Consider the following 19,842-nt stretch of genomic DNA (forward strand, 5'->3'; position numbering starts at 1 on the left):
AAGGAGAATGAACTGGTGCTGTACACTCTCATTGGTTCAGCCTCTGCGGATGGCAAACTCGGTTTGTTCATTCAGGAATTGTGAGCTTAAATTTGTCTCTTTCCATCCGTAAAAATATTTGCTCTTTCACTCTCTTTAATCCTTGTGATTAATCCTACACCTTTGGTGCTGGTGAAACCCAATTAATTAACTTTTTAACGTTTCATTCCGACGAAACACTTATCTCGTGACACTGACAATTACTAAGATATAGTGACGTAGATCGTCTAAAGTTAAGATCGCCTAGAACCTAAACGCTAACACTCCTTCGGAAGTGTCTGGCAGTTCACGTTGAGTAATTAAGTTGACACCGAGCCGGGTCTCTGCTCTACTCTTGGACAGCTGGTGGAATTAGAGTCGACAGCGGTTTGCACTCATCTTTAGGGAACTCGAGAACTTCTTCTCCTTCCCTAGAGCAACAAAAAATGTAAGGAAATGATGCAACATCGGTGGATAACCTGGTACATACACACATATGATAGTTCACTAAAATCCTCGCAACAAATAAGCTAACACGGGAAATTCTGAAACGTAGAAAAATTGAGAACTACCTTGCCACAAGTCTGAGAACCAGTTCAACCTTCCTAGAGGGATCCACCGTGATTGGTTCGGCCGTGACAAACTGTTGTGTGCTGTGGCCTTGTAATGTTGTAGCACCTGCTCTCCATGCTGGATCCGGTTCAACTACATTGACAGGTCTCGCTGCCTGAGCTGAGTAAATAGAATCAAAGGTGGTCACTGAATTGTTCCCGCTCAAATCCATTACGTAATAGAAAGGTTTAACAACGTGTTTACGTGAAAAGTGAACGGCAAGAGTGACTATGTGACCTTGTTTTTACCGCCACTTTTTCACGTTTGCCTTTTCTACGTGAAAGTAACCTGTTTGCTGTGTACGTAAGATTTTTTTTACCTTTTTTCTCAGAGTAGAAGGTAATTGCTTTAAAAAGGGCACCAAAACTATTCTCCGCAAGTCATATAAGGGCGACTTCAAATCCACCATGAATAAAAAAGCTGAAGTAATCAGGTTTGCGCTATTTTACGTGAAGTGTAAAAGGGCAAGCTTACGTTTGCCGTTTTACGTAAACGCGATGATTAATCTCTCAAATATTGGAATTACACAACAAAATGAGAGCACCGTAATAGATAGTTTAAAATATCAAAATCATAATTATTGTCCTCATTATACTTTTTTTCTCCTACCACTTATTACACCGCTGAGTCAGTAAGAGAAATTACACTCCGCCTCCCCAAGACAAATTGTAAATTGATCACGCAGCATCACAACTTCATGGTCGAGGATTTGAGACATGGCATGTAGCTTTTAAATTGTCAAATCAAAATACAGAGCTCGAGTAACTATGACTATCGTCTCGCCAAGCTTTATCAGATGAAAACAGTCACTTACCCATGGGCCCGTCACCGTAACGGGACCACCTTTCATAACATAATGGCGGCGTTCGCCATGCTGAAAATAATAATAATAATAATCATAATAATAATAATGACAATAATAATTATAGATATATGTAAATGTATATGTATACGTATATGTATTCGCATACATATATATGTGCCTCACAGAGAAACTTTATCTAATTAGAGCTAAGAAGCCGTCTTTTTTAAACAAAAGAACAGAACTTATTTCTAAATGCCACCACGAGAATAAATTTTATTCATCAAATTTCACAAATTTCACAAGCCACCAACAATAGCCCCAGAGAATATTTATCTATTCATTTCATCGCACCAGCGAATTAACTATTATATATAAGGAGGTATGTTCTTTATTGAATAAAATTCTGTCTGACGAGCGCTTCGACGCGAAACTCAGAGTAACAGAGAATCGATGGGTCCTCTTTGATTCTTTAACTAATATATATATATAAATTCATACAAGGGAAACCCTGACCCTGTACACCCCATATATATATATATATATATATATATATATATATATAACTGCAGACAGTACTGTTTCGGCCTTCTGGGCCTCATCATATATATATATATATATATATATTTATTAAGTAGGGAGGTTTTCTAGACTCATGAGTGACAAAATTTTCATTTTAGCTTACATACTTCTTCTATCCCAGGCACTCTGATCATCACCAGCTGTAGCTGTGGCAGATGGCCCAGAAAAATTGCCTTGAACTACAGGGATTACTTCGGGTGTGAACACACACTTAAGAACTCCATTTTCAGACCGCCCAGACACAATCCCCGCCTCTTTCGGTGCAGTTTTCGCTCGGTAGAAGGTGAACCTCTTGGCTTCGTATGCGGATCTTTCTATTGACATCTCCTCTCCTTCACGGAGGGCCCATCCCCCTACGTCATAACCATCAATTGATATGTCCAGATGACAACCTAGAAAGGACCACAAGTGATAACGAACAACCTCCTGGACAATTCTATTCTGCCACGTTGAAGGCCAGGAACTCAAATATTCAGTTGAAGGAAAATTCACCAACTAATTCTCACACGATCAGCAAGGCTTTACCAATTAGTTGGTAAAAGGTGACACAATTTAGTCTTAAGGTAACCTGGGCTGCCAAAAATGATTTTAAATGTAGTTATGTTTGATATTTTACACATTGATGCATTTAAAAACAAGAGTGCAAGTGAATGGCCATGCTGAAATTTGAGGTTTAGTAATTAATTTTTGTGGCCATTGCTTCTTTAGGAGGTGAAGCCACATATGTTGTCGAGATGAGTGAGTGAGTGATTGAGTGATGGTAAAAATAGAATTCTGATCTTGACCTTTGACACAATTTTTCCAGGACCACTTATCATTGTCCGAGAGTATCTTAGTAGTTTGACATTTGCACCCAAAATACATTAGGGTTCTCTCTTTTTGTGTTTTCTGGGTTAATACTAACTATGGTTAATACTGACACATGTTATCACCCTTGTTCTTGTTGTGGTGACTGCCTCACATATAATAGGAGTCAAAGCCATCATTTTATGGGGATAAGTGAGTGCATTAGTCAAGTGATTGATGGTAAGTAACGATAGAATTCTGATCTTGATAATGGTAATACATTAATATACTATTTCAGTGTCTTTTCTCAATGGTCTAAAAATGCTCCCCTGAAGGGAAATTGTAATTAAAATGTTGATTATGTCTACAAAAATATTAATTATATTAATTATGTCTATAACAAATAAAATAATATTTATAAAAAAGTACAATTATAACAATAAAAAAATCAATGTTCCATGGTATAACCCAGATTTGACCCAAGGTTTCTCCGTGCTTCTTATTGTTTTTTCTTATGGGAATCTCTTTAGTTATTAATTCAACATTTGCAGTCTCTCCTTTTGCGACGTAAGGCTTATAGCCATTAGCACATTATATTTCCAGTTCTTGCTGTAAAACTACAAAAGAAAGCCGAAGACGACGACTTTCTCACGATCATTTCAATTAAAAAAATTTTTTTTTAATTGCATAATTAGATCATAAGAGTTGAGATTGGTGCATCATGAGACTTTTTTTTTTCCCTTGGTGGCTATTTTAAATTGTCAACCCAATTGATAAAACCAAATTATCAATGTTTAACAAGTGCTGATCCCATTAATTTTTAACAGCATTTAATTTTTGTGATTGCATGATCTATTCAGTTCACAAACAGAAAATATTTGTGCTTGTCTCTTACCATAGGGATGTGAATTTTTGACATGTATCGTATACTGTGTCCCACTTTTCATTTCCACAAACTCTCCCTCTGGAGTTTTGAAGTGTTCTCCTCCTATTATTTCTACAGAGTAGCCCCTGTAAACAAGAAAGTTCACATATCGTACCGGTGCTGCTCCATGGGCTAGGTCCTGTTGTACCCGGCCAGATGAAGCAGCCTGAGTGGGTCCTTGTGATTGTTGCCCCACATGAGCAGCTGAAGGTGCCGGAGATAAAGTGCAGGGGCCTGGGATAAAAGAAAAATATAAGGTCCTGTCTAGCATGCACCCATCCAACTTTTAGGTATCCAAAGGTTTTAAAATAAAATAATACCCTCTGTGTAACCTTTTTCAATCATAAAAAAATACTTAAGGTGTGAAAAAAAAAAGACAGTCAACAAAACTGATAAAATCTTGGCTTATGAGTCATAAACACCCTGTTAATTAATAAACAACAAAAAAATAACAAGGATTGCCAGAAAGACAAAACTGCTGGATTATAAAATATCTCCCTCTAACATTATAATTTAGTTTTTTAAACTTCTAAACAAATCAAGCTGACCTTAAATCTGCCACTTAAACCTCATAAAATTTAACTGTTAATTGTAAATCTAACTATATTCATCTTGCTAAATTTCAAATTAGGTATCTCAGTTTTAATTCAAACATTTCTATGATTGACAATTCTTTGAATGCAGTTATACATCAAAGAATCTATCATAATGTAATAAGCAATTATAGAAGGCAACAAAAGCACATCTAACAAGTGAAAAGAATGGTTCATGAGGTATCCATGATTGTTGCAAACTGCTGGCGGTTAACTTTCTGTTTTACAAGTCTCACCACTATTTAGAGCAATCAGTGAAGCATCACAACTGGCCACAAGGCAATGTTTTGTTGGAGTAGCTTCTCTAGAACCCCTAGTTCTGGTGACTGAGGGGGAACTCAATGCTGAATGATAAGGTAGCGGTGCTGATTTCAAGTGCACAGCATGAGCTAATTGATTCAAGCAAAAAAAAAAAATTGATCAACCTTATGCTGGGCTCATAAAAAATAACTTTAAGTTTACTCCAGGGAATTTAATGAAAATGGGTTTAGTTGGAGAGTTTTACAACCAAACCAAGTGGTCAAGAGAGAATGCAATTTTTTTGTGCAGCAAAGAAATCTACTCAGTATCCCTAAAGACCTGATTGACAAAAAATGCTCCCCAAACTGATGAAAACAAAACTGCAAATTCTGCAAAAAGTTAATTACAAGTTATTCCTTTAAAAGTGAATGCAACGAGTGATTAACAAAATCAGATGACTGTGAAGAGGGAACTTCTGATTTGTTAGTTTCAAGTATGATTACAGACAGAATTCATTGGATGACACAAAGTTTCAAGTTTCAAGTTTATTAGGTCTTCCAACACAATCACTTACAATGAACACGGCCTGCAAATAGCGAGCTAATCTAGGCAGGCAGTGTTAAGGACAAACAAACACGAATTACTGCCTAATTGAAGGTGTTAAAAAAAAGTCAATTTTGAATACATTATTTGTCAAAAGAGGAAAAAAAGTGATAAAAAGTGAAGAAAAATATTATAATTTATGATTGAATTGTAATCAAGATGCCTTTTTTATTTCAGAAATAAGAGTGCTAGTGTCAGCATAACAGTCCAGAGTTTCTCAATTTCAAATAAAAATGCTTGAATTTTCTTTTTGAACATGTGCTTTGGTAGTTTTCGATAGCTTTCGGGAATGCTGTTCCAAATTTTAGCACCAACAATGGAAAAAGAGTTTTTATGATGATTGAGCCTAGAATGATTAATATAGTAGTTACCAGAAGATGATGAGCGAGTATTATACTGATGTACGTCTTGTGTAGAAGCAAATAGATTACAGATATTTTGAGGTGCAGAGTTAATGGTTATATCAAAAATTAAGATTGATGAAATTTTTAAATAGAGCATTGAGATTGGCAGAATGTTAGATTGGGCGAAATATGGAATCACATGCGTTCTGAAAGTCAGAAAATTGATAAGGCGAACGGCTCTCTTTTGGAGTATAAGAATTTTTTCTAAATGAGATTTGGAAGCTTGGCCCCAGGTAATGAGGCCAGAAGATATATAGGGAGAAATTAATGAATTGTAAATACTTAGAAGTGTTTTTAAAGGGACAAAGTCTTAGTCTCAAAAGAATTCCAATATTTCTGCAGATTTTTAAAGCAATATCTTTAAATGCGTTGTTTCCAGGATAAATGTTGGTCAATTATTACCCCTAAGTATTTAACATTATCATTACGTTCAAGATCAAAGAATGTTTTAGTGCAGCCACCATAGGCCTTTATGCAAAGGTAAGAAAGAGCAGGGGGCCAAGTACACTCCCCTGTTACCAGTTAATCAGAACCATCAAAATTTTTGAAAAAGAACAATACAATACAATACAATATTCTTTATTAATTTTAACGAAGGTGACGTAATTAACCCAATGAGTTATCTAACTTTTGGCCTTCACAACAATACAAACGCACCATCCCACCCCAGGGGAGGACATCCATCACACAGTAATCTCGTGTCTGGGGAATTAATGTCTCCTACCCCAGCCCTGCAGGAGACGGGACCTCCATTTATTCGTCCCTGTCCGAGAAGACTAGAATATCTAACCATTTCTTGATGTTATAGAAAGGTAGCAAATTCTTCTCAATTATTTTAAGACCTTGAGTGTTGGTCCGGCCGGGGCTCGAACCCTCGACCTCCCGCACAACAGTCCAGCGCACTATCCATTGGGCTAACTGGGAAGCGGCTAAACAAATACATTGGCGGTTGACAAATACTTTGAGGGGAAAATCTCTGGTAGAGACAACGTTTAAAGTAAGGAAGTGAGGAATTTTTTACTTCTGAGATTGTCTATATATACTGCAGATACAATCTCTTGAGTAAAAAATTCCTCTATTTTGGAAGATTCCTAGTTTTCTAAGGTGACTGGCTATTGCTATGATTTTTGTGATTGGTAGACTTAGCTGAATGTCAGGTGCCTGATTACAGCCACATGTCTGATTATACTGTCCGATTATAACTCTACAGAACATTTAGTAAAAAATAAAGCAACTAAAGCACCAATCACATTTGAGGAAATTGCAATGGTTATAATTAATAACGTAATCACCCTCTTAAAATGACTATACCTTTCCCTGCACCAGGGTTTACTGTGTCAGCAGGATCAATTTCATCACTTTCTGTTGTGCCAGCACTACCTTGATCCCCAATTCCATCAGTCACTATGTCATCTTGACCAACTGGAGAGTGAACAGAGCAACACTCAATAAACAGAAAATACTATTTTTCTGAAACAAATACACAATTTTAACCAATACACAATTTAACCAAAATAGGGAGTAAATGAGCAGTTTTAAATGCCCAGGGTATCATCTATTATATTAACCATGGACCGTGGGGATTTAAAAATGAGAAAATTCATTGAAACTATAATTTGACGAGCGAAACATGATAACACGTTTGATGTAACCATGTATGCCTTGAGTTAAGGTTTCTTCCCATTTCTTGTTCTTTAAACATCTACAGAATACATGGCCAATGAGATTCATCGTTAGCAGTCCTCAACGAAAAAGAAGTACGTACCACAACAAGCCATCCTGCGATTTAAAAAGATGCCCTGGGTTCTTTAGTTTTACCACCCTAGTAGTAGGAAAAGGAGGTTTCTGGCACATTTACAAAAATACCCTGAAAAACAGGGCAATTTTGAAAACTGATTTTTTTTCATTTTTTTCATTTTTCACCTCATTTAAAAAAAAAAACCATGTTTTTTTTTTCTTCTCAAGAGATGAACCTCAAAGACAGAACGAGATCAACAGAATGGGTGAAGAGGCTTCCAGAAGTTGTTTCTGCATTAAATCGTGAGGAGACAAGATTGACTGGAAAGAAACCAATTGACGCAATCAAAGAAAAGGTGGTTAACGCAAAGAGTTCAACTTCTTATTCAAGACCTGTTGGCTTGAAAGAAAAGAGACTTGACTATTCAAAAAATGTGAGATATCTCTTCTCCTGGCGAGTTAGAAGGTGGAGAAAGAAGAGCAACAGATCCAATCTGGTCTCTAAAAGTTTTCAATATTGAAAAAGCACTTGTGAATGAAAAAGAACCTGTTCTTTACTATCTGAAAGATGGACCAAAGCGGGAATTTGTCAGAGAAGAGCTTCAGATTGTTCCACCTAAAACTGAGCTACCTCCTGAAGGAATTCGATGAGGAGAATGCTTCATAAGCCTCTATGAGTTTTTTCTGAGATATTGTCATTAGTTTTTCTGATGGTTCAAATGAATTTTGAGATTGTCTTGAGAATCAATGTAATCTCAAAATTCTTCAATTTTGCTTTGATTTTTGAAAGAAACTGCGCCAATCATTTTGCCTGAAAAGCATTGTTGTTCATTTTTAAATGAGCAAAATTGCCCTGTTTTTCAGGCAATTGTGCCAGAAACCCACTGAATCAAATCTCAAATTATTCTTCAAATTTTTCTTTGTTTTTTGAAAGAAAAAAATGCGCCTCAAAAATTGGTTTTTTTTTTAAATGAGATAAAAAATGAAAAAAATCAGTTTTCAAAATTGCTCTGTTTTTCAGGGTATTTTTGTAAATGTGCCAGAAACCCACTGAATCAAATCTCAAATTATTCTTCCAATTTGATTTGATTTTTAAAAGAAAAAATGCGCCACAAAAACATGGTTTTTTTCTTAATAAAATGTGCCAGAAACCCCCTTTTCCTACTACTACCCTTGACTAACTGATCGGTGCAGTTTCTGCAAGTTTTCAAATTTTTCACCTGAATAAACTGTCTGACCTGTTACTCGCGAATATGCTTCACTTCTGCATTTCAGAGCTGTGGACAGCTACCTGCAACAATCCCCTTTAACCCCATACTTAATTATAGTTATATAGTTCTTTGGTAAAAAAAAATGACAAAAACGATAAATGCCGTAAGGACTAAAGCTGTAGTTTAAGAACTGAACATGAGCTTTGTACAGATATATTTCTCAACTTTCCCTGATGAGTATTCTATATTCTTATCCAACTACACCTAGACGAGTACAAAAAGCGCCATAGACGAGTACAAATATCACGCGGTATTTGTACTTGTCAATTGAAGAGTACCAGTTAAACAGGTTTTCTCGCATCGCACAAGCGAAGAATTGGATTGTAGTTACGAAAAAAACAAACAAATGGAGGATAACTTGAATCACATTTCTGACGACGAAGAGTCGAAATGGCTGGCAAATATAGATCCAAGTTGGAGCAACTTCAGAATACCCGGCCACTCACGCCCTTTATAAATCAAGTGCTCCCGTGGTCCGCAGTCCGAAGTTGGCTAACAAATAAAATGTACTTGTTAAGATAAAGAATGAAGTGCTACCGCTGTCCGCCCTACCGAAGTCGATAAAAAAGTAGTAAACTAATTTATAAACTCAAGTGATAACGCGGTCCGCACTGCCGAAGTGGATAAATAAGTAGTAAAGTAATATTTAAACTCAAGTGCTACCGTGGTCCGCGGTCCGCACTCCCACAGTGGATGAATAGGTATTAAACTAATTTTTAAACTGAAGTGCTACCGTGCTCTGCAGTACCGAAGTGAATATGTAGTAATGTAATTTTTAAACTCAAGTGCTACCGCGGTCCGCACTCCCGCAGTTGATGAATAAGTATTCTCTTCTTTCACATCCCCATAATCCCTTGCGCCTTGGGGGGTAACCAGTCTGACAACAAAGCTAAGGACGCCATATCTGTTTACAAAACTCTTATATATCATCGTAATTTACATGGGAAAAAACGACTTTTGCTGTGCTCCAAGCTGCTCAAATAATCGGAAAAGAAACCCAAATCTCAAGTTTTACAGAATTCCGAAAGAATCTAAGCGAAGAAATGCTTGGTTAAATAGAATTCGCCGACAAGATTTTTCACCAACAGACAACACTCGATTGTGCTCAGCTCACTTCGTCGGAGGAGAAAAGTCCGATGATCCTGCACATTCGGCTTACAATCCATCCATATTTGAGTTCAAGAAGGAAATTGAAAGTCGAAAGACCAGAACAAGTCAAAAAACAAAAAAAGATGACTTCGTTGCAATTGAAACTCTAAAACCAAAGCGCAAACGAGTCAGTGTAAGTACTTCACGATGACTTTGATAAGTGTTTTTGTTTGAGTTTTTATACTTGAAACACTATTTCCAACATATCTTTTTATCATTTTCTCAGGTATCGGGGGAAAGTAGGGGTCGCCCAAGAAAATCATTCAAATCTGTTGATGATCATGAAATATGGGGAGCTTGTTTACCAATAGAACACCCATTGAAAGAGCATGACTACTGCAAGTCGCAGGTGGATCCCAAGTCAAGAGAATTAAGCAATGACATTTTGCAAGAGCTCACTTCTTTGCAGAGCAAAGTGAGCGAACTTGAGCGCGAAAATCAAAAGCTACGTGCAAAATGTCTTTTATTGGATCAAATTAAGCTAGACAATGACAAATTTCATTTTTGGACTAGTCTCCCTAACTATGACACCTTCAAAGCATTATTTAACTATTTAAATGCTGTTGGTGTATGTTACGAAAAATAGTATTGCGTGACTAGCGCTACATTCTAGAGGCTTCGCGAGAGTTCGTTGTTTGTTTATTTTTAGGTTCGTACGTGAGCGTTTCTAAATCGGTGTATTTTGTAATCCTTCTATAATTAGAACTATTACTAATTTAGAGAATTCTAGAAGCCTATTGTAAGAGTATATAAGTAGACGAGTCCTAGCGAAGTTTTTAACTAATCTTTCACAAGCGAACAGAGTTGGAGTTAGCCGTGTTTAGTCGAGCGTGACAAGAGCTGTATTTATTCAAGTTGGCGGAGGCCGTGTAAGTTTGTCGAGTACGAGTTGCTTAGAGTTCTAACTTGTGGAAATTACGTTCATTTTCGAATAAATCTTCTTGTTGTTGTTCCGACAACCCTGCGTTCAGTTTAGTGCCGAACAAACTTTCCTCAAAACATTCGAACACGTAACATTGGGCCTGTCCGGGAGAGGAATTCATTTGTTTACCGACTACAGAAACCAGGAAAGGACAATTCAAGAAGGAGTTACAGAAAAAGTAAGAAGAACCGTACAAGAGAGTGTATTGTGGTTTTGCTGTGAAACACCGCTTTGGAAATGGAAAAGCTTTTGCAGATGGGAAAAGAATTTGGTTTGGAAGGAGAAAAGCTCCTTGAGTTTGTGAGAGACGAGGAAGAAAAAGAAGAGAAACGCAGACTGCTTGAAGAAGAACGAAGAAGGGAACGGGAAGAGAGAGAAGAAGAAAAGGAAGAGAGACGTCGAATGCTTGAAGAGAATAAAAGAAAGGAAGAGGAAGAGAAGGAGGAAAGACGCAGAAAAGAAGACGAAGAGAGAGAAACTAGGCGACAAGAACGCGAACTAAGAAAATTGGAGATGGAAGCCGAGCTGTTGAAACAGAGAGAGAGTATTGAAGCGGCAAAAAGAGAACACGAGTTGGAGATTGCACGTTTGACCGTGCAGAATGCTGACGGGCGTCCTGAAGTAAGAGAGGATAGGGCCAAGGCACCCAAGCTTCCCTCATTCATCGATGGCAAGGACGACTTGGATGCTTATTTACAGAGATTTGAGAGATTTGCAGCGACAGCTAAGTGGGAGAAAACAGGATGGGCTTCGAAACTTAGTGCTCTTTTGTCTGGACGTGCACTAGAAGTTTATTCGCGGTTATCTGAGGAGGCAGCCCAAGATTATGACCGGGTGAAGCTAGCTTTGATGAAGAGATATGACCTTACGGAGGACGGATATCGCCGTAAATTTAGAACATCGAAGCCGGAAGTCGATGAGAGTCCAGAACAGTTTATAGTGCGGCTGGAGAGATACTTGTTGCGGTGGTTGCAACTGTCACACACTGAACAGTCCTTTGAAGGCCTGAAAGACTTAATTGTGGAAGAACAGTTTATTGACTCCTGCCCAAAGGAGTTAGCTATTCACCTTCGTGAAAGAGCCCCGGAAACGCTTGACCAGATAGCGAAAATCGCCGATCAATACTTGGAAGCACATGGAAAGCAGTTGTTTAGTTCCACGACCAAGAGGCCATCCAAAACGGAGGAAACAAAGAATTCACAGAGTGAGACAACAGCTCCCCAGTGTTACAAATGTAATGCCCAAGGACACAAAGCGATTAACTGTCCAGCTCTAGTAAGAAAGTGTTTCCTATGTGGCAGGCGAGGTCATGAGGCGAGGAACTGTCGAGCGAGTGGACGGAAGTCAGGAAATCAAGGTAAAGATAGTAATCTTGTGCAACGTGGTCAAGTTAGTGCTGGCTGTTTGGTTAAGTCACCAGATCTTAACGCTACCCCTGAGGAAGTTAAGTCGTGTATCCAAAATGATCAGCTTCTGTTGGCCTGTGGCAAGAAAGTCCCGTTGCTAAGTAATGCCTGTGTTGAACCCTTATCTGGAGTAAGAAGTAAGATGCCAGTTGTAAAAGGCAGAGTAGGAGAGAAGACTGTTGACGTTTTAAGAGATACCGGTTGCAGTGGAGTTGTAGTCAGGAAGAACCTTGTTAGCGAGGATCAGTTCACCGGAGATTTCAACGTCATGCTGCTTATAGACAACACAGCGAGGAAAGTGCCTATAGCAAGAATTTATGTTGATACGCCTTATCTCAAGGGTCATGTAGAAGCGCAGTGCCTTTCAGATCCTATCTACGACCTAATTATTGGTAATGTACGTGATGCAAGGGACGCACAAAATCCAGATCCCAGTTGGCAAGAGGCTTGTGCGGTAACGACCCGAAGTCAAGCTAAGAAAAAGGATGAACGCACCACTTTGAGAGTGCCTAGTACCTGTGAAAACCCTATTGTGGATAAAGAGAAGCTCAAACAGATGCAGCGAGAAGATGAGAGCCTACGTAAGTATTGGGATCGAGACGGTGTACTAGTGAAGGGTCAGGCGGAGATTTCCTTTGAAGAAAAATCCGGAGTACTGTACCGCTTGTACCAGCATCCCTATGTAAATGGTGGTAAGCCACTTAAACAAGTTATGGTACCTGGAAAGTTGAGACGCTCCATAATGCAAGTAGCTCACGGATCGATCATGGGCGGACACATGGGTATAAAGAAAACAACGGACAAGATCCAGAGTGCGTTTTACTGGCCTGGAATTCAAGGTGACGTGACTCGATTTTGCAAGTCCTGTGACGTTTGTCAGAAAACCGTAAGTAAAGGATCAGTACCAAAAGTACCGTTAGAGAAGATGCCATTGATTGATAAACCCTTTAAGAGAGTAGCAATAGATCTTGTTGGCCCTATAAGTCCCCCGAGTGAAGAAGGACACAGATATATATTGACAATGGTAGATTTTTCGACTCGCTACCCCGAGGCTGTGCCGCTAAAGAACATTGACACAGAGACTGTAGCAGAGGCATTGGTAGATATTTTCAGCCGTCTAGGAATACCCGAAGAAATCTTGAGTGATCTCGGTACGCAGTTTGTTTCTGACTGCATGAGAGAAGTCACCCGTCTACTCAGCATTAAACAGCTTACAACAACACCCTATCACCCGATGTGTAACGGCTTAACGGAGAAGTTCAATGGAACAATGAAGTCTATGTTGAAGAGACTGTGTAGTGAGCAGCCAAGGCAGTGGCATCGCTATATAAATCCGCTGTTGTTCGCTTATCGTGAAGTTCCCCAAGAGTCCACCGGTTTTTCACCGTTTGAGTTGTTATATGGAAGAGCTGTCAGAGGACCAATGGCTATACTCAAACAGCTGTGGACGAAAGAAGTTGACGAGCCTGAGGTAAAGAACAGTTACCAATACGTTTTCGAATTACGAGAGAAGTTAGAAGATACTCTTAAACTCGCCCATAGTGAACTGGAGAAAGCCCAGCAGAAAGGAAAGCACTATTACGACCGAAAGGCCAAAGTTAGGAAGTTCCAGTCAGGTGAGAAAGTGCTTATACTGCAGCCTACCGAACAATCAAGTCTTACTTAACAAGCGAGCCTATTCTACGGCTCCCCGATCCAGCTAAAACCTATTTCTTAAGGACGGACGCCTCCAACAGTGGAATCGGTGCAGTATTAATGCAGAAACATGATGAGAAGTTATTCCCTGTTTGCTACGCAAGCAAGAAATTGACAGGTGCAGAAAGGAACTATTCTACAATTGAGAAGGAATGTCTAGCAATTGTATGGAGTATCAAGAGATTTCATCTTTATCTGTACGGAGTTTCTTTTGTTCTTCAGACGGACCATGAACCCTTAAAGTATATGAACAGTGCTAAGTTTAACAACGGACGCCTTATGCGTTGGGCTATGTTTTTGCAAAGCTATTCATTCAGAGTTGAAGCCATTAAAGGCTCAGAGAACGTTGGAGCAGATTACTTGAGTCGTGTAGAGGATTAAGTTTGCTAACATTGAACTGCACCTTATTTCGCAATTTTTCTTACTTAGGATAAATTTAGGAAATTTCTTCTAGAAGGGGGTTATGTTACGAAAAATAGTATTGCGTGACTAGCGCTACATTCTAGAGGCTTCGCGAGAGTTCGTTGTTTGTTTATTTTTAGGTTCGTACGTGAGCGTTTCTAAATCGGTGTATTTTGTAATCCTTCTATAATTAGAACTATTACTAATTTAGAGAATTCTAGAAGCCTATTGTAAGAGTATATAAGTAGACGAGTCCTAGCGAAGTTTTTAACTAATCTTTCACAAGCGAACAGAGTTGGAGTTAGCCGTGTTTAGTCGAGCGTGACAAGAGCTGTATTTATTCAAGTTGGCGGAGGCCGTGTAAGTTTGTCGAGTACGAGTTGCTTAGAGTTCTAACTTGTGGAAATTACGTTCATTTTCGAATAAATCTTCTTGTTGTTGTTCCGACAACCCTGCGTTCAGTTTAGTGCCGAACAAACTTTCCTCAAAACATTCGAACACGTAACAGTGTAGACAAAAAAAAAATGTTGGAGAGGATCTGAAATGGCTTTACGTGACTGTCAGTTAGGAAACAAACCAGGGCCATCATCCAAGCTGCCATTGGAGGAGGAGTTGTTCATGGTCGCTGTTAGATTAAGAGTAGGACTTACACTGCCAGATCTGGCATTGAGATTTGGAATCAGTGAAGCAAGTGTCAGCAAAAATTTTTCTGCATGGATTAATCTGCTGTATTTCCACTTAAAAGATCTCTGCCAAATGCCTGACTATGAGGAATGTGGAAAGGCAAATCAGTTCTCATCATTCCCTGACCTCAAAGTTATTGTGGATTGCACTGAAATCTTTACCCAGAAACCCTCCTCATTAAAGGCCTGCAAAGAAGTATACTCAAATTACAAGAGTCATACAACCTTTAAGTTTCTAGTGGCAATAAATGCACATGGAGCAATTGTTTATGTGTCTCGAGCATGGGGAGGCAGGACATCAGACAAACACATCACAGCAAGCAGTGCAGAATTTATTGCTACCCTAAAGGCAGGGGATGAATTAATGGCTGACAGAGGATTTGATATCAATGAAGCAATGGAAGAAAAAGGAGTGAAGGTTACTATTCCAGATTTTAAAGGAACAGGTAGATCACAACTAAAAAAACACGAGGGAAAGCACTCAGAGAAGATTGCAGAGGCAAGAATACACGTTGAGAGAGCTATCCAACGAATCAAAACTTTTCAGATCCTGTGTAAACCAATTCCACTCTCAATGGCTCATTTAGCTGAACAAATTTTTACTGTGTGTGCATATCTGGTTAACTTTCAAGCACCTATCTTAAGACAGTAAGAGGAAAGTATCTGATTCACTACAAACAATATTTGTATACTAAACGGGCAGTTTATCAGCTGTAATTTGAACATTAACATTTTTCAAATTTAAGGAACAATCTCTGGCTAAAATGACGAAGACTTCAAATTTCAACCCTGTTTCATCCTGGCTGTGGCCCCTCAATATTTTCACAATTAACATTTTTATAATCAACATATTTTGATAGTCAATATGATTACTCAAAAAGTAATCCAATCATCTGATTAGATTTTTTCTGGAAATTAAAACCCAATGAGGTCAAAAATTAAGACATCTGTTGTTGTTATACAAAAGCAATCCTATTATCTTAACACTAATGTAAGCAGATACTGTGACAGTCTTAACTTTACAATTTTAAATTTGTCTCAATGAAGCAAGAGTAGAAAATTCAATTCCCAGTTTACCTATTCTTTCAATGCCATATTTCACTCTGGGATAAGCTAACTCTAACAAAAGTATGTTGTAAAAAAACTTCTCGAGTTTTGGTAAATTAATATTCCAGAAATCCTCATTAAAATCCACTCTTCTAACAAACAAATGAGTGCCATCAGAAGCCACAAAGTCAGTCCATCTTCGACCAGTGCAAAACAGCTGCTGTTGCAACTGATAGTAATATTTATGGTTTTCATTAACAATTAAACATCCATCTACATCTTTGACAATGTGTAGTCTTTTCAATGCTGCTTCCAATGTCTCATTGTGATGTGGGTGGATTTTCTTCACCTCAATAGATCCATCATCATCTATCAATCCATCGGGAGAGGCTCCTAGGAAGGGATGAGTTTTTGACACAAAAAAGCCAGATTTTTGTACTTTGTTATTTGTTATTTTCATATATTGTTCAATGATTTCCCCTTCAGAACAAATGCCATCTCTCATGTGTCCAGTTTGAATCTTGTTGTTATAGCCAAGGATTTCACTCACAGCTTTGGTGGGACTAGTTGTCTCTTTCATGAGAGCTCGTTTACATTGTGAAGCTGTAATTCTAGGGGTTCTTTCTACAAACCATTGTTTACAATTTGATTGATCCCTTGTAGCCTTTTCGATCTTCTTGATATCATCATCTTGTACTCTTAGCTTGTCAATAATTGCATCAGCTTTTGAAGTGATGTCATGTAGTGAAGCTGGATTTGACTTGATAGGGCTTACTATTGCTCTAACATTCTCATGCGCAGTGATGTCTTCAATGTCCACATTAAAACTGTACGCCAAATGTGGATCATCAGCTGGCAAGAAATCAGGTAATTCTTGCTGTAATGGTGATTGGGGTAGAATATCTTTTTGGGCTAATATGTAGAATATAGGTGGCATGGGGTTTCCATGATTTGCATAGAAAAGGTCTCTCTTTAAGTTTATTTTTAATTCATCCATGGTCCTTTTATCATGCTGTGTGGTTCCATAGAAACTTGCTGTTACAGAAGGGGATGGATGGAATTTCTTTGTGGGTGGTTCTTTACCTACTTTGGCCTTATAAAAGTTGATATCCTCTACAATGACAGGTTCAACTTTGGCACCTGTAAAATGGGCAAAAGAGAAATGCATTTGAAAAATAGAAAATAAATCCCGACATATAATAGAATAATAATCCACAATATTATAAAGTTAATTTTCAGGATACCTTTAGGATCTGACCATGAACAAGGCAGATCAGTACAGGTGGGGTCAGGTGGAAGATGCTGTTTTCCCTCAGCTACTACATCACACAGGGTAAAGAGAATAGCTCCCACATGGCTACAGTCCCCTCTCAACCTAGAAAACAAAATGCTACATTTAAGTAATCAGTTTCATTTGACATTTTTTTAAATAAATACAGCCAGCTTACCCAATTGTGCATGTGCATTGACAAAACACTGGTTTGCTTGATTGGGTTTCCAGTACAACGTATATCACTTTGCTTTCCTCCTGATCAGTTAAGAATGACAGGTTGCAGATTCCTCTAAGAGCCCAAAGACTTGGGAAATCGGGCAGCAAATGAACTCTAAAGCACAAAACAGTAAAGGAAAGGTCAAAACTATAATGAGACAGAATAAAGACAAAGTTTCAACTTATCTAAAATGTTGCAATTTAACTTTGAAGACAGGTTTATTTTCTCAGACATGCTATTATGTCTTACTTGAAGCGTAGTTGCAATGTTTTATAATCAAACATAAAACACAGACTTACTTGACAGAATGTACATCTTGCTTGTGCTCCCATGCACGAAGTGTCTTATACACAGTTTGCCCGTCATAACCAACTCCAATTAAATATGACTTGACCATTGACTCATCCATGAGCATTGGTATGCCTGTTAAGTCTTTCTTCCATTCTTTTTGCTTCTGTAGATAAGCTATGGTTGGTAAAGTCCAGCAAGCTGACTGATTCTCGGTCTTTGTAGCGGTCGTGGATGATGTTGACAGATTTAAAGCGTTGCAAACAATGTTTACGAGCGCTTTCTTCCCGATATTTTACTCAAAATCTACAGAGAGAGCTCTACAAACTTCCTTAAGCTTTGGTTTCGTGAGTTTAGAAGCATCTTTATAACAGTTTGGTAGCTTTAAATCCGTTTGTTTGGTTGGAGCCGCCATTTTGCTTGTAACTAGGGCTCCAAAGTTACCCCCCAAAGTGCAAGGTATTTTGGGTAATGTGAAAAAGGAGAATTAACTAGTTTTTAAACTGACGTGCTACTGCGGTCCACACTCCCGCCGTGGATGAATAAGTATTAAACTAAGGTGATAAATGAACTGCTACCGCGGTCCGCAGTACCGCAGTCCTTGAATAAGTAATAAAGTGAGCTCTAAACTAATTGCCATACGCTAAAACCGTAAAAAGAAATGCTAAAAGAAATACGTTAAAAGAAATACGCTAAAAATAAGAAAATAAGAAATACATAGAAAGAAATACGCTAAAAGAAATACGTTAAAAGCCTAAAACCTAACCCAAAACCTTAACCCTAACGTCACGTATCCTGTAGCAACCATGTTGGCCGCCATCTTGAAGGTCAGGTCTTCCATTGTTAACAAGCGATTCTGACCATGTCTGCGAAAAAAACTTACTTTTCAACGCTCGATCCGCTCGATAAAGAGAAATATTTGCAAAAAATAGCTTGTACAGACAACATTGATCCGTTTGAGATCGCAAATAAGGAATGATCGTCAAATGTTAGCGATTTTTCATCGATAACTTACGTGGACCTCGTGAACCATCTAGTCCTAAATTGCGGGACTACGGTAGCAAGGAAGAACAAGATGAACACCAACTCGTACGATGCAAGCGGAATATTCTGTGATGTTTAATATCGTCGGCATCCGTTCGTATCGAGAGACGAACCTCAACACTTACTACTATGTTTAATATAATGCAGATATTAGGTAAAGTATGTCGACTGCGGTACTGCGGTAGCAGGATTTGATGAATGATTTTTCAGTGGCCGGGTATTCTGAAGTTTAGCCGAAAATAGAAACAGCAACACAACAACGCGCGAATTCCGTTCCGCTTTGCATAATTCTGTCACGCACTCCCCGTAAATAAATACCCGCGGAATTCACCCGCACTGAAATAACAGTTTGGCGTGTTGGATAATAAATAACTTATCAGACGTTTTGTTGTGTAGTATCGCTGAGTATTTTTACTCGTTATTTGTATTTTGACTCGCCCTACGGGCTTGTCATAATACGGCACAATTAACTTGTAAAAATACTCAGCGATACTACACAAAACGTCTAATAAGATATATCTCTTCTGTCAAAACAAGTCAAAAACAGAACAGCTAAAAATTACCATCGGTGTCTACTCCGTCCAGTTTACTTGAGAAAACCTGAATTCTTTGTGCAAGATCCACTCTACCAATTGTATTAAGCCCATCCTGCAGCAGGGTCAGGTCCAGTGGACTAATATGTACATCTTGTTCGAGAGCTTCAAATAACTTCAAGCCACTTTCCATATTTTCTGACATTCTCCTGGGAAGACGATCCCCTACAGCATAAATTAACCTCTCCAGATCTTTTCTAGACAGATCCATCGACAGATCTATGAGCAGTTTTCTGTAAGGACTTATGCGATTTTCCTCTCGAACGGACGCCATGGTCCCAATCGAACTGGGGTGACGCGACAGAGCAGAATAACGTATACGCATGCGCCAGGTTTTGCTGCAGAAACACGGATTCTGCCTCGTCATACGCACTACGAAGTCACGTGAGAAAGCACCAGCCGCTCAAGTGGTCAGTGCACTACCCGCCTTGCTCGAGTCGGTCAGCACAAAAAACCGGCGCGGTGTTAGAACAGTTAATTCGAAAAATTTCTCAATTTAGCCGTGAGGTACATTAGAAGGTGTCTACGTACCAAACTGGAAGCAAAACAA

General features: G+C 38.6%; 4 protein-coding genes across 4 annotated transcripts; 2 read left to right on the forward strand and 2 right to left on the reverse strand.

Annotated features, from left to right (window-relative positions):
* Nucleotides 1-283: 283 nt before the first annotated feature.
* LOC111347007 (uncharacterized) lies at nt 284-19,605 on the reverse strand. Its single transcript, XM_088752046.1, has 8 exons — nt 19,263-19,605; nt 6,877-6,987; nt 4,555-4,707; nt 3,696-3,959; nt 2,122-2,406; nt 1,445-1,504; nt 591-750; nt 284-449 (listed from the first exon to the last, which is right to left on the reverse strand). Exons 1-8 carry the CDS (start codon nt 19,564-19,566, stop codon nt 368-370), a joined length of 1,419 nt encoding a protein of 472 aa, XP_088608172.1. The 5' UTR covers nt 19,567-19,605; the 3' UTR covers nt 284-367.
* On the forward strand, nt 9,443-14,750 carry LOC111343118 (uncharacterized). The gene is made up of 3 exons (XM_088752057.1): nt 9,443-9,855; nt 9,949-10,294; nt 14,661-14,750. The coding sequence occupies exons 1-3, from the start codon at nt 9,514-9,516 to the stop codon at nt 14,687-14,689; spliced, it is 717 nt and encodes a 238-aa protein (XP_088608183.1). The 5' UTR covers nt 9,443-9,513; the 3' UTR covers nt 14,690-14,750.
* LOC148734855 (uncharacterized) lies at nt 10,290-13,716 on the forward strand. Its single transcript, XM_088755435.1, has one exon. The coding sequence runs from the start codon at nt 10,882-10,884 to the stop codon at nt 13,714-13,716; it is 2,835 nt and encodes a 944-aa protein (XP_088611561.1). The 5' UTR covers nt 10,290-10,881.
* Nucleotides 15,514-17,967, reverse strand: LOC148734856 (uncharacterized). The gene is made up of 4 exons (XM_088752063.1): nt 17,667-17,967; nt 17,326-17,481; nt 17,122-17,252; nt 15,514-17,017 (listed from the first exon to the last, which is right to left on the reverse strand). The coding sequence occupies exons 1-4, from the start codon at nt 17,780-17,782 to the stop codon at nt 15,858-15,860; spliced, it is 1,563 nt and encodes a 520-aa protein (XP_088608189.1). The 5' UTR covers nt 17,783-17,967; the 3' UTR covers nt 15,514-15,857.
* Nucleotides 19,606-19,842: the final 237 nt, after the last annotated feature.

This window comes from Stylophora pistillata, chromosome 3 (genome assembly GCF_964205215.1).
Source record: "Stylophora pistillata chromosome 3, jaStyPist1.2, whole genome shotgun sequence".
Taxonomy (NCBI): domain Eukaryota; kingdom Metazoa; phylum Cnidaria; class Anthozoa; order Scleractinia; family Pocilloporidae; genus Stylophora; species Stylophora pistillata.

Bases quoted from the DNA above. Each gene is read 5' to 3' on its own strand.
- LOC111343118 (XM_088752057.1), top strand. From the start codon at position 9,514: ATGGGAAAAAACGACTTTTGCTGTGCTCCAAGCTGCTCAAATAATCGG. The intron at 9,856-9,948 runs GTAAGTACTTCA...TCATTTTCTCAG, and splicing joins CAAAGCGCAAACGAGTCAGT to GTATCGGGGGAAAGTAGGGG. The intron at 10,295-14,660 runs GTTACGAAAAAT...GTAACAGTGTAG, and splicing joins TTTAAATGCTGTTGGTGTAT to ACAAAAAAAAAATGTTGGAG.
- LOC148734855 (XM_088755435.1), top strand. From the start codon at position 10,882: ATGGAAAAGCTTTTGCAGATGGGAAAAGAATTTGGTTTGGAAGGAGAA.
- LOC148734856 (XM_088752063.1), bottom strand. From the start codon at position 17,782: ATGCTCATGGATGAGTCAATGGTCAAGTCATATTTAATTGGAGTTGGT. The intron at 17,253-17,325 runs GTAAGCTGGCTG...TTTGTTTTCTAG, and splicing joins CAATGCACATGCACAATTGG to GTTGAGAGGGGACTGTAGCC. The intron at 17,018-17,121 runs GTATCCTGAAAA...CCCATTTTACAG, and splicing joins TTCATGGTCAGATCCTAAAG to GTGCCAAAGTTGAACCTGTC.
- LOC111347007 (XM_088752046.1), bottom strand. From the start codon at position 19,566: ATGGCGTCCGTTCGAGAGGAAAATCGCATAAGTCCTTACAGAAAACTG. The intron at 1,505-2,121 runs GTATGTAAGCTA...TATTATTTTCAG, and splicing joins GAGTGCCTGGGATAGAAGAA to CATGGCGAACGCCGCCATTA. The intron at 751-1,444 runs GTAAGTGACTGT...CTATTTACTCAG, and splicing joins TTACGGTGACGGGCCCATGG to CTCAGGCAGCGAGACCTGTC.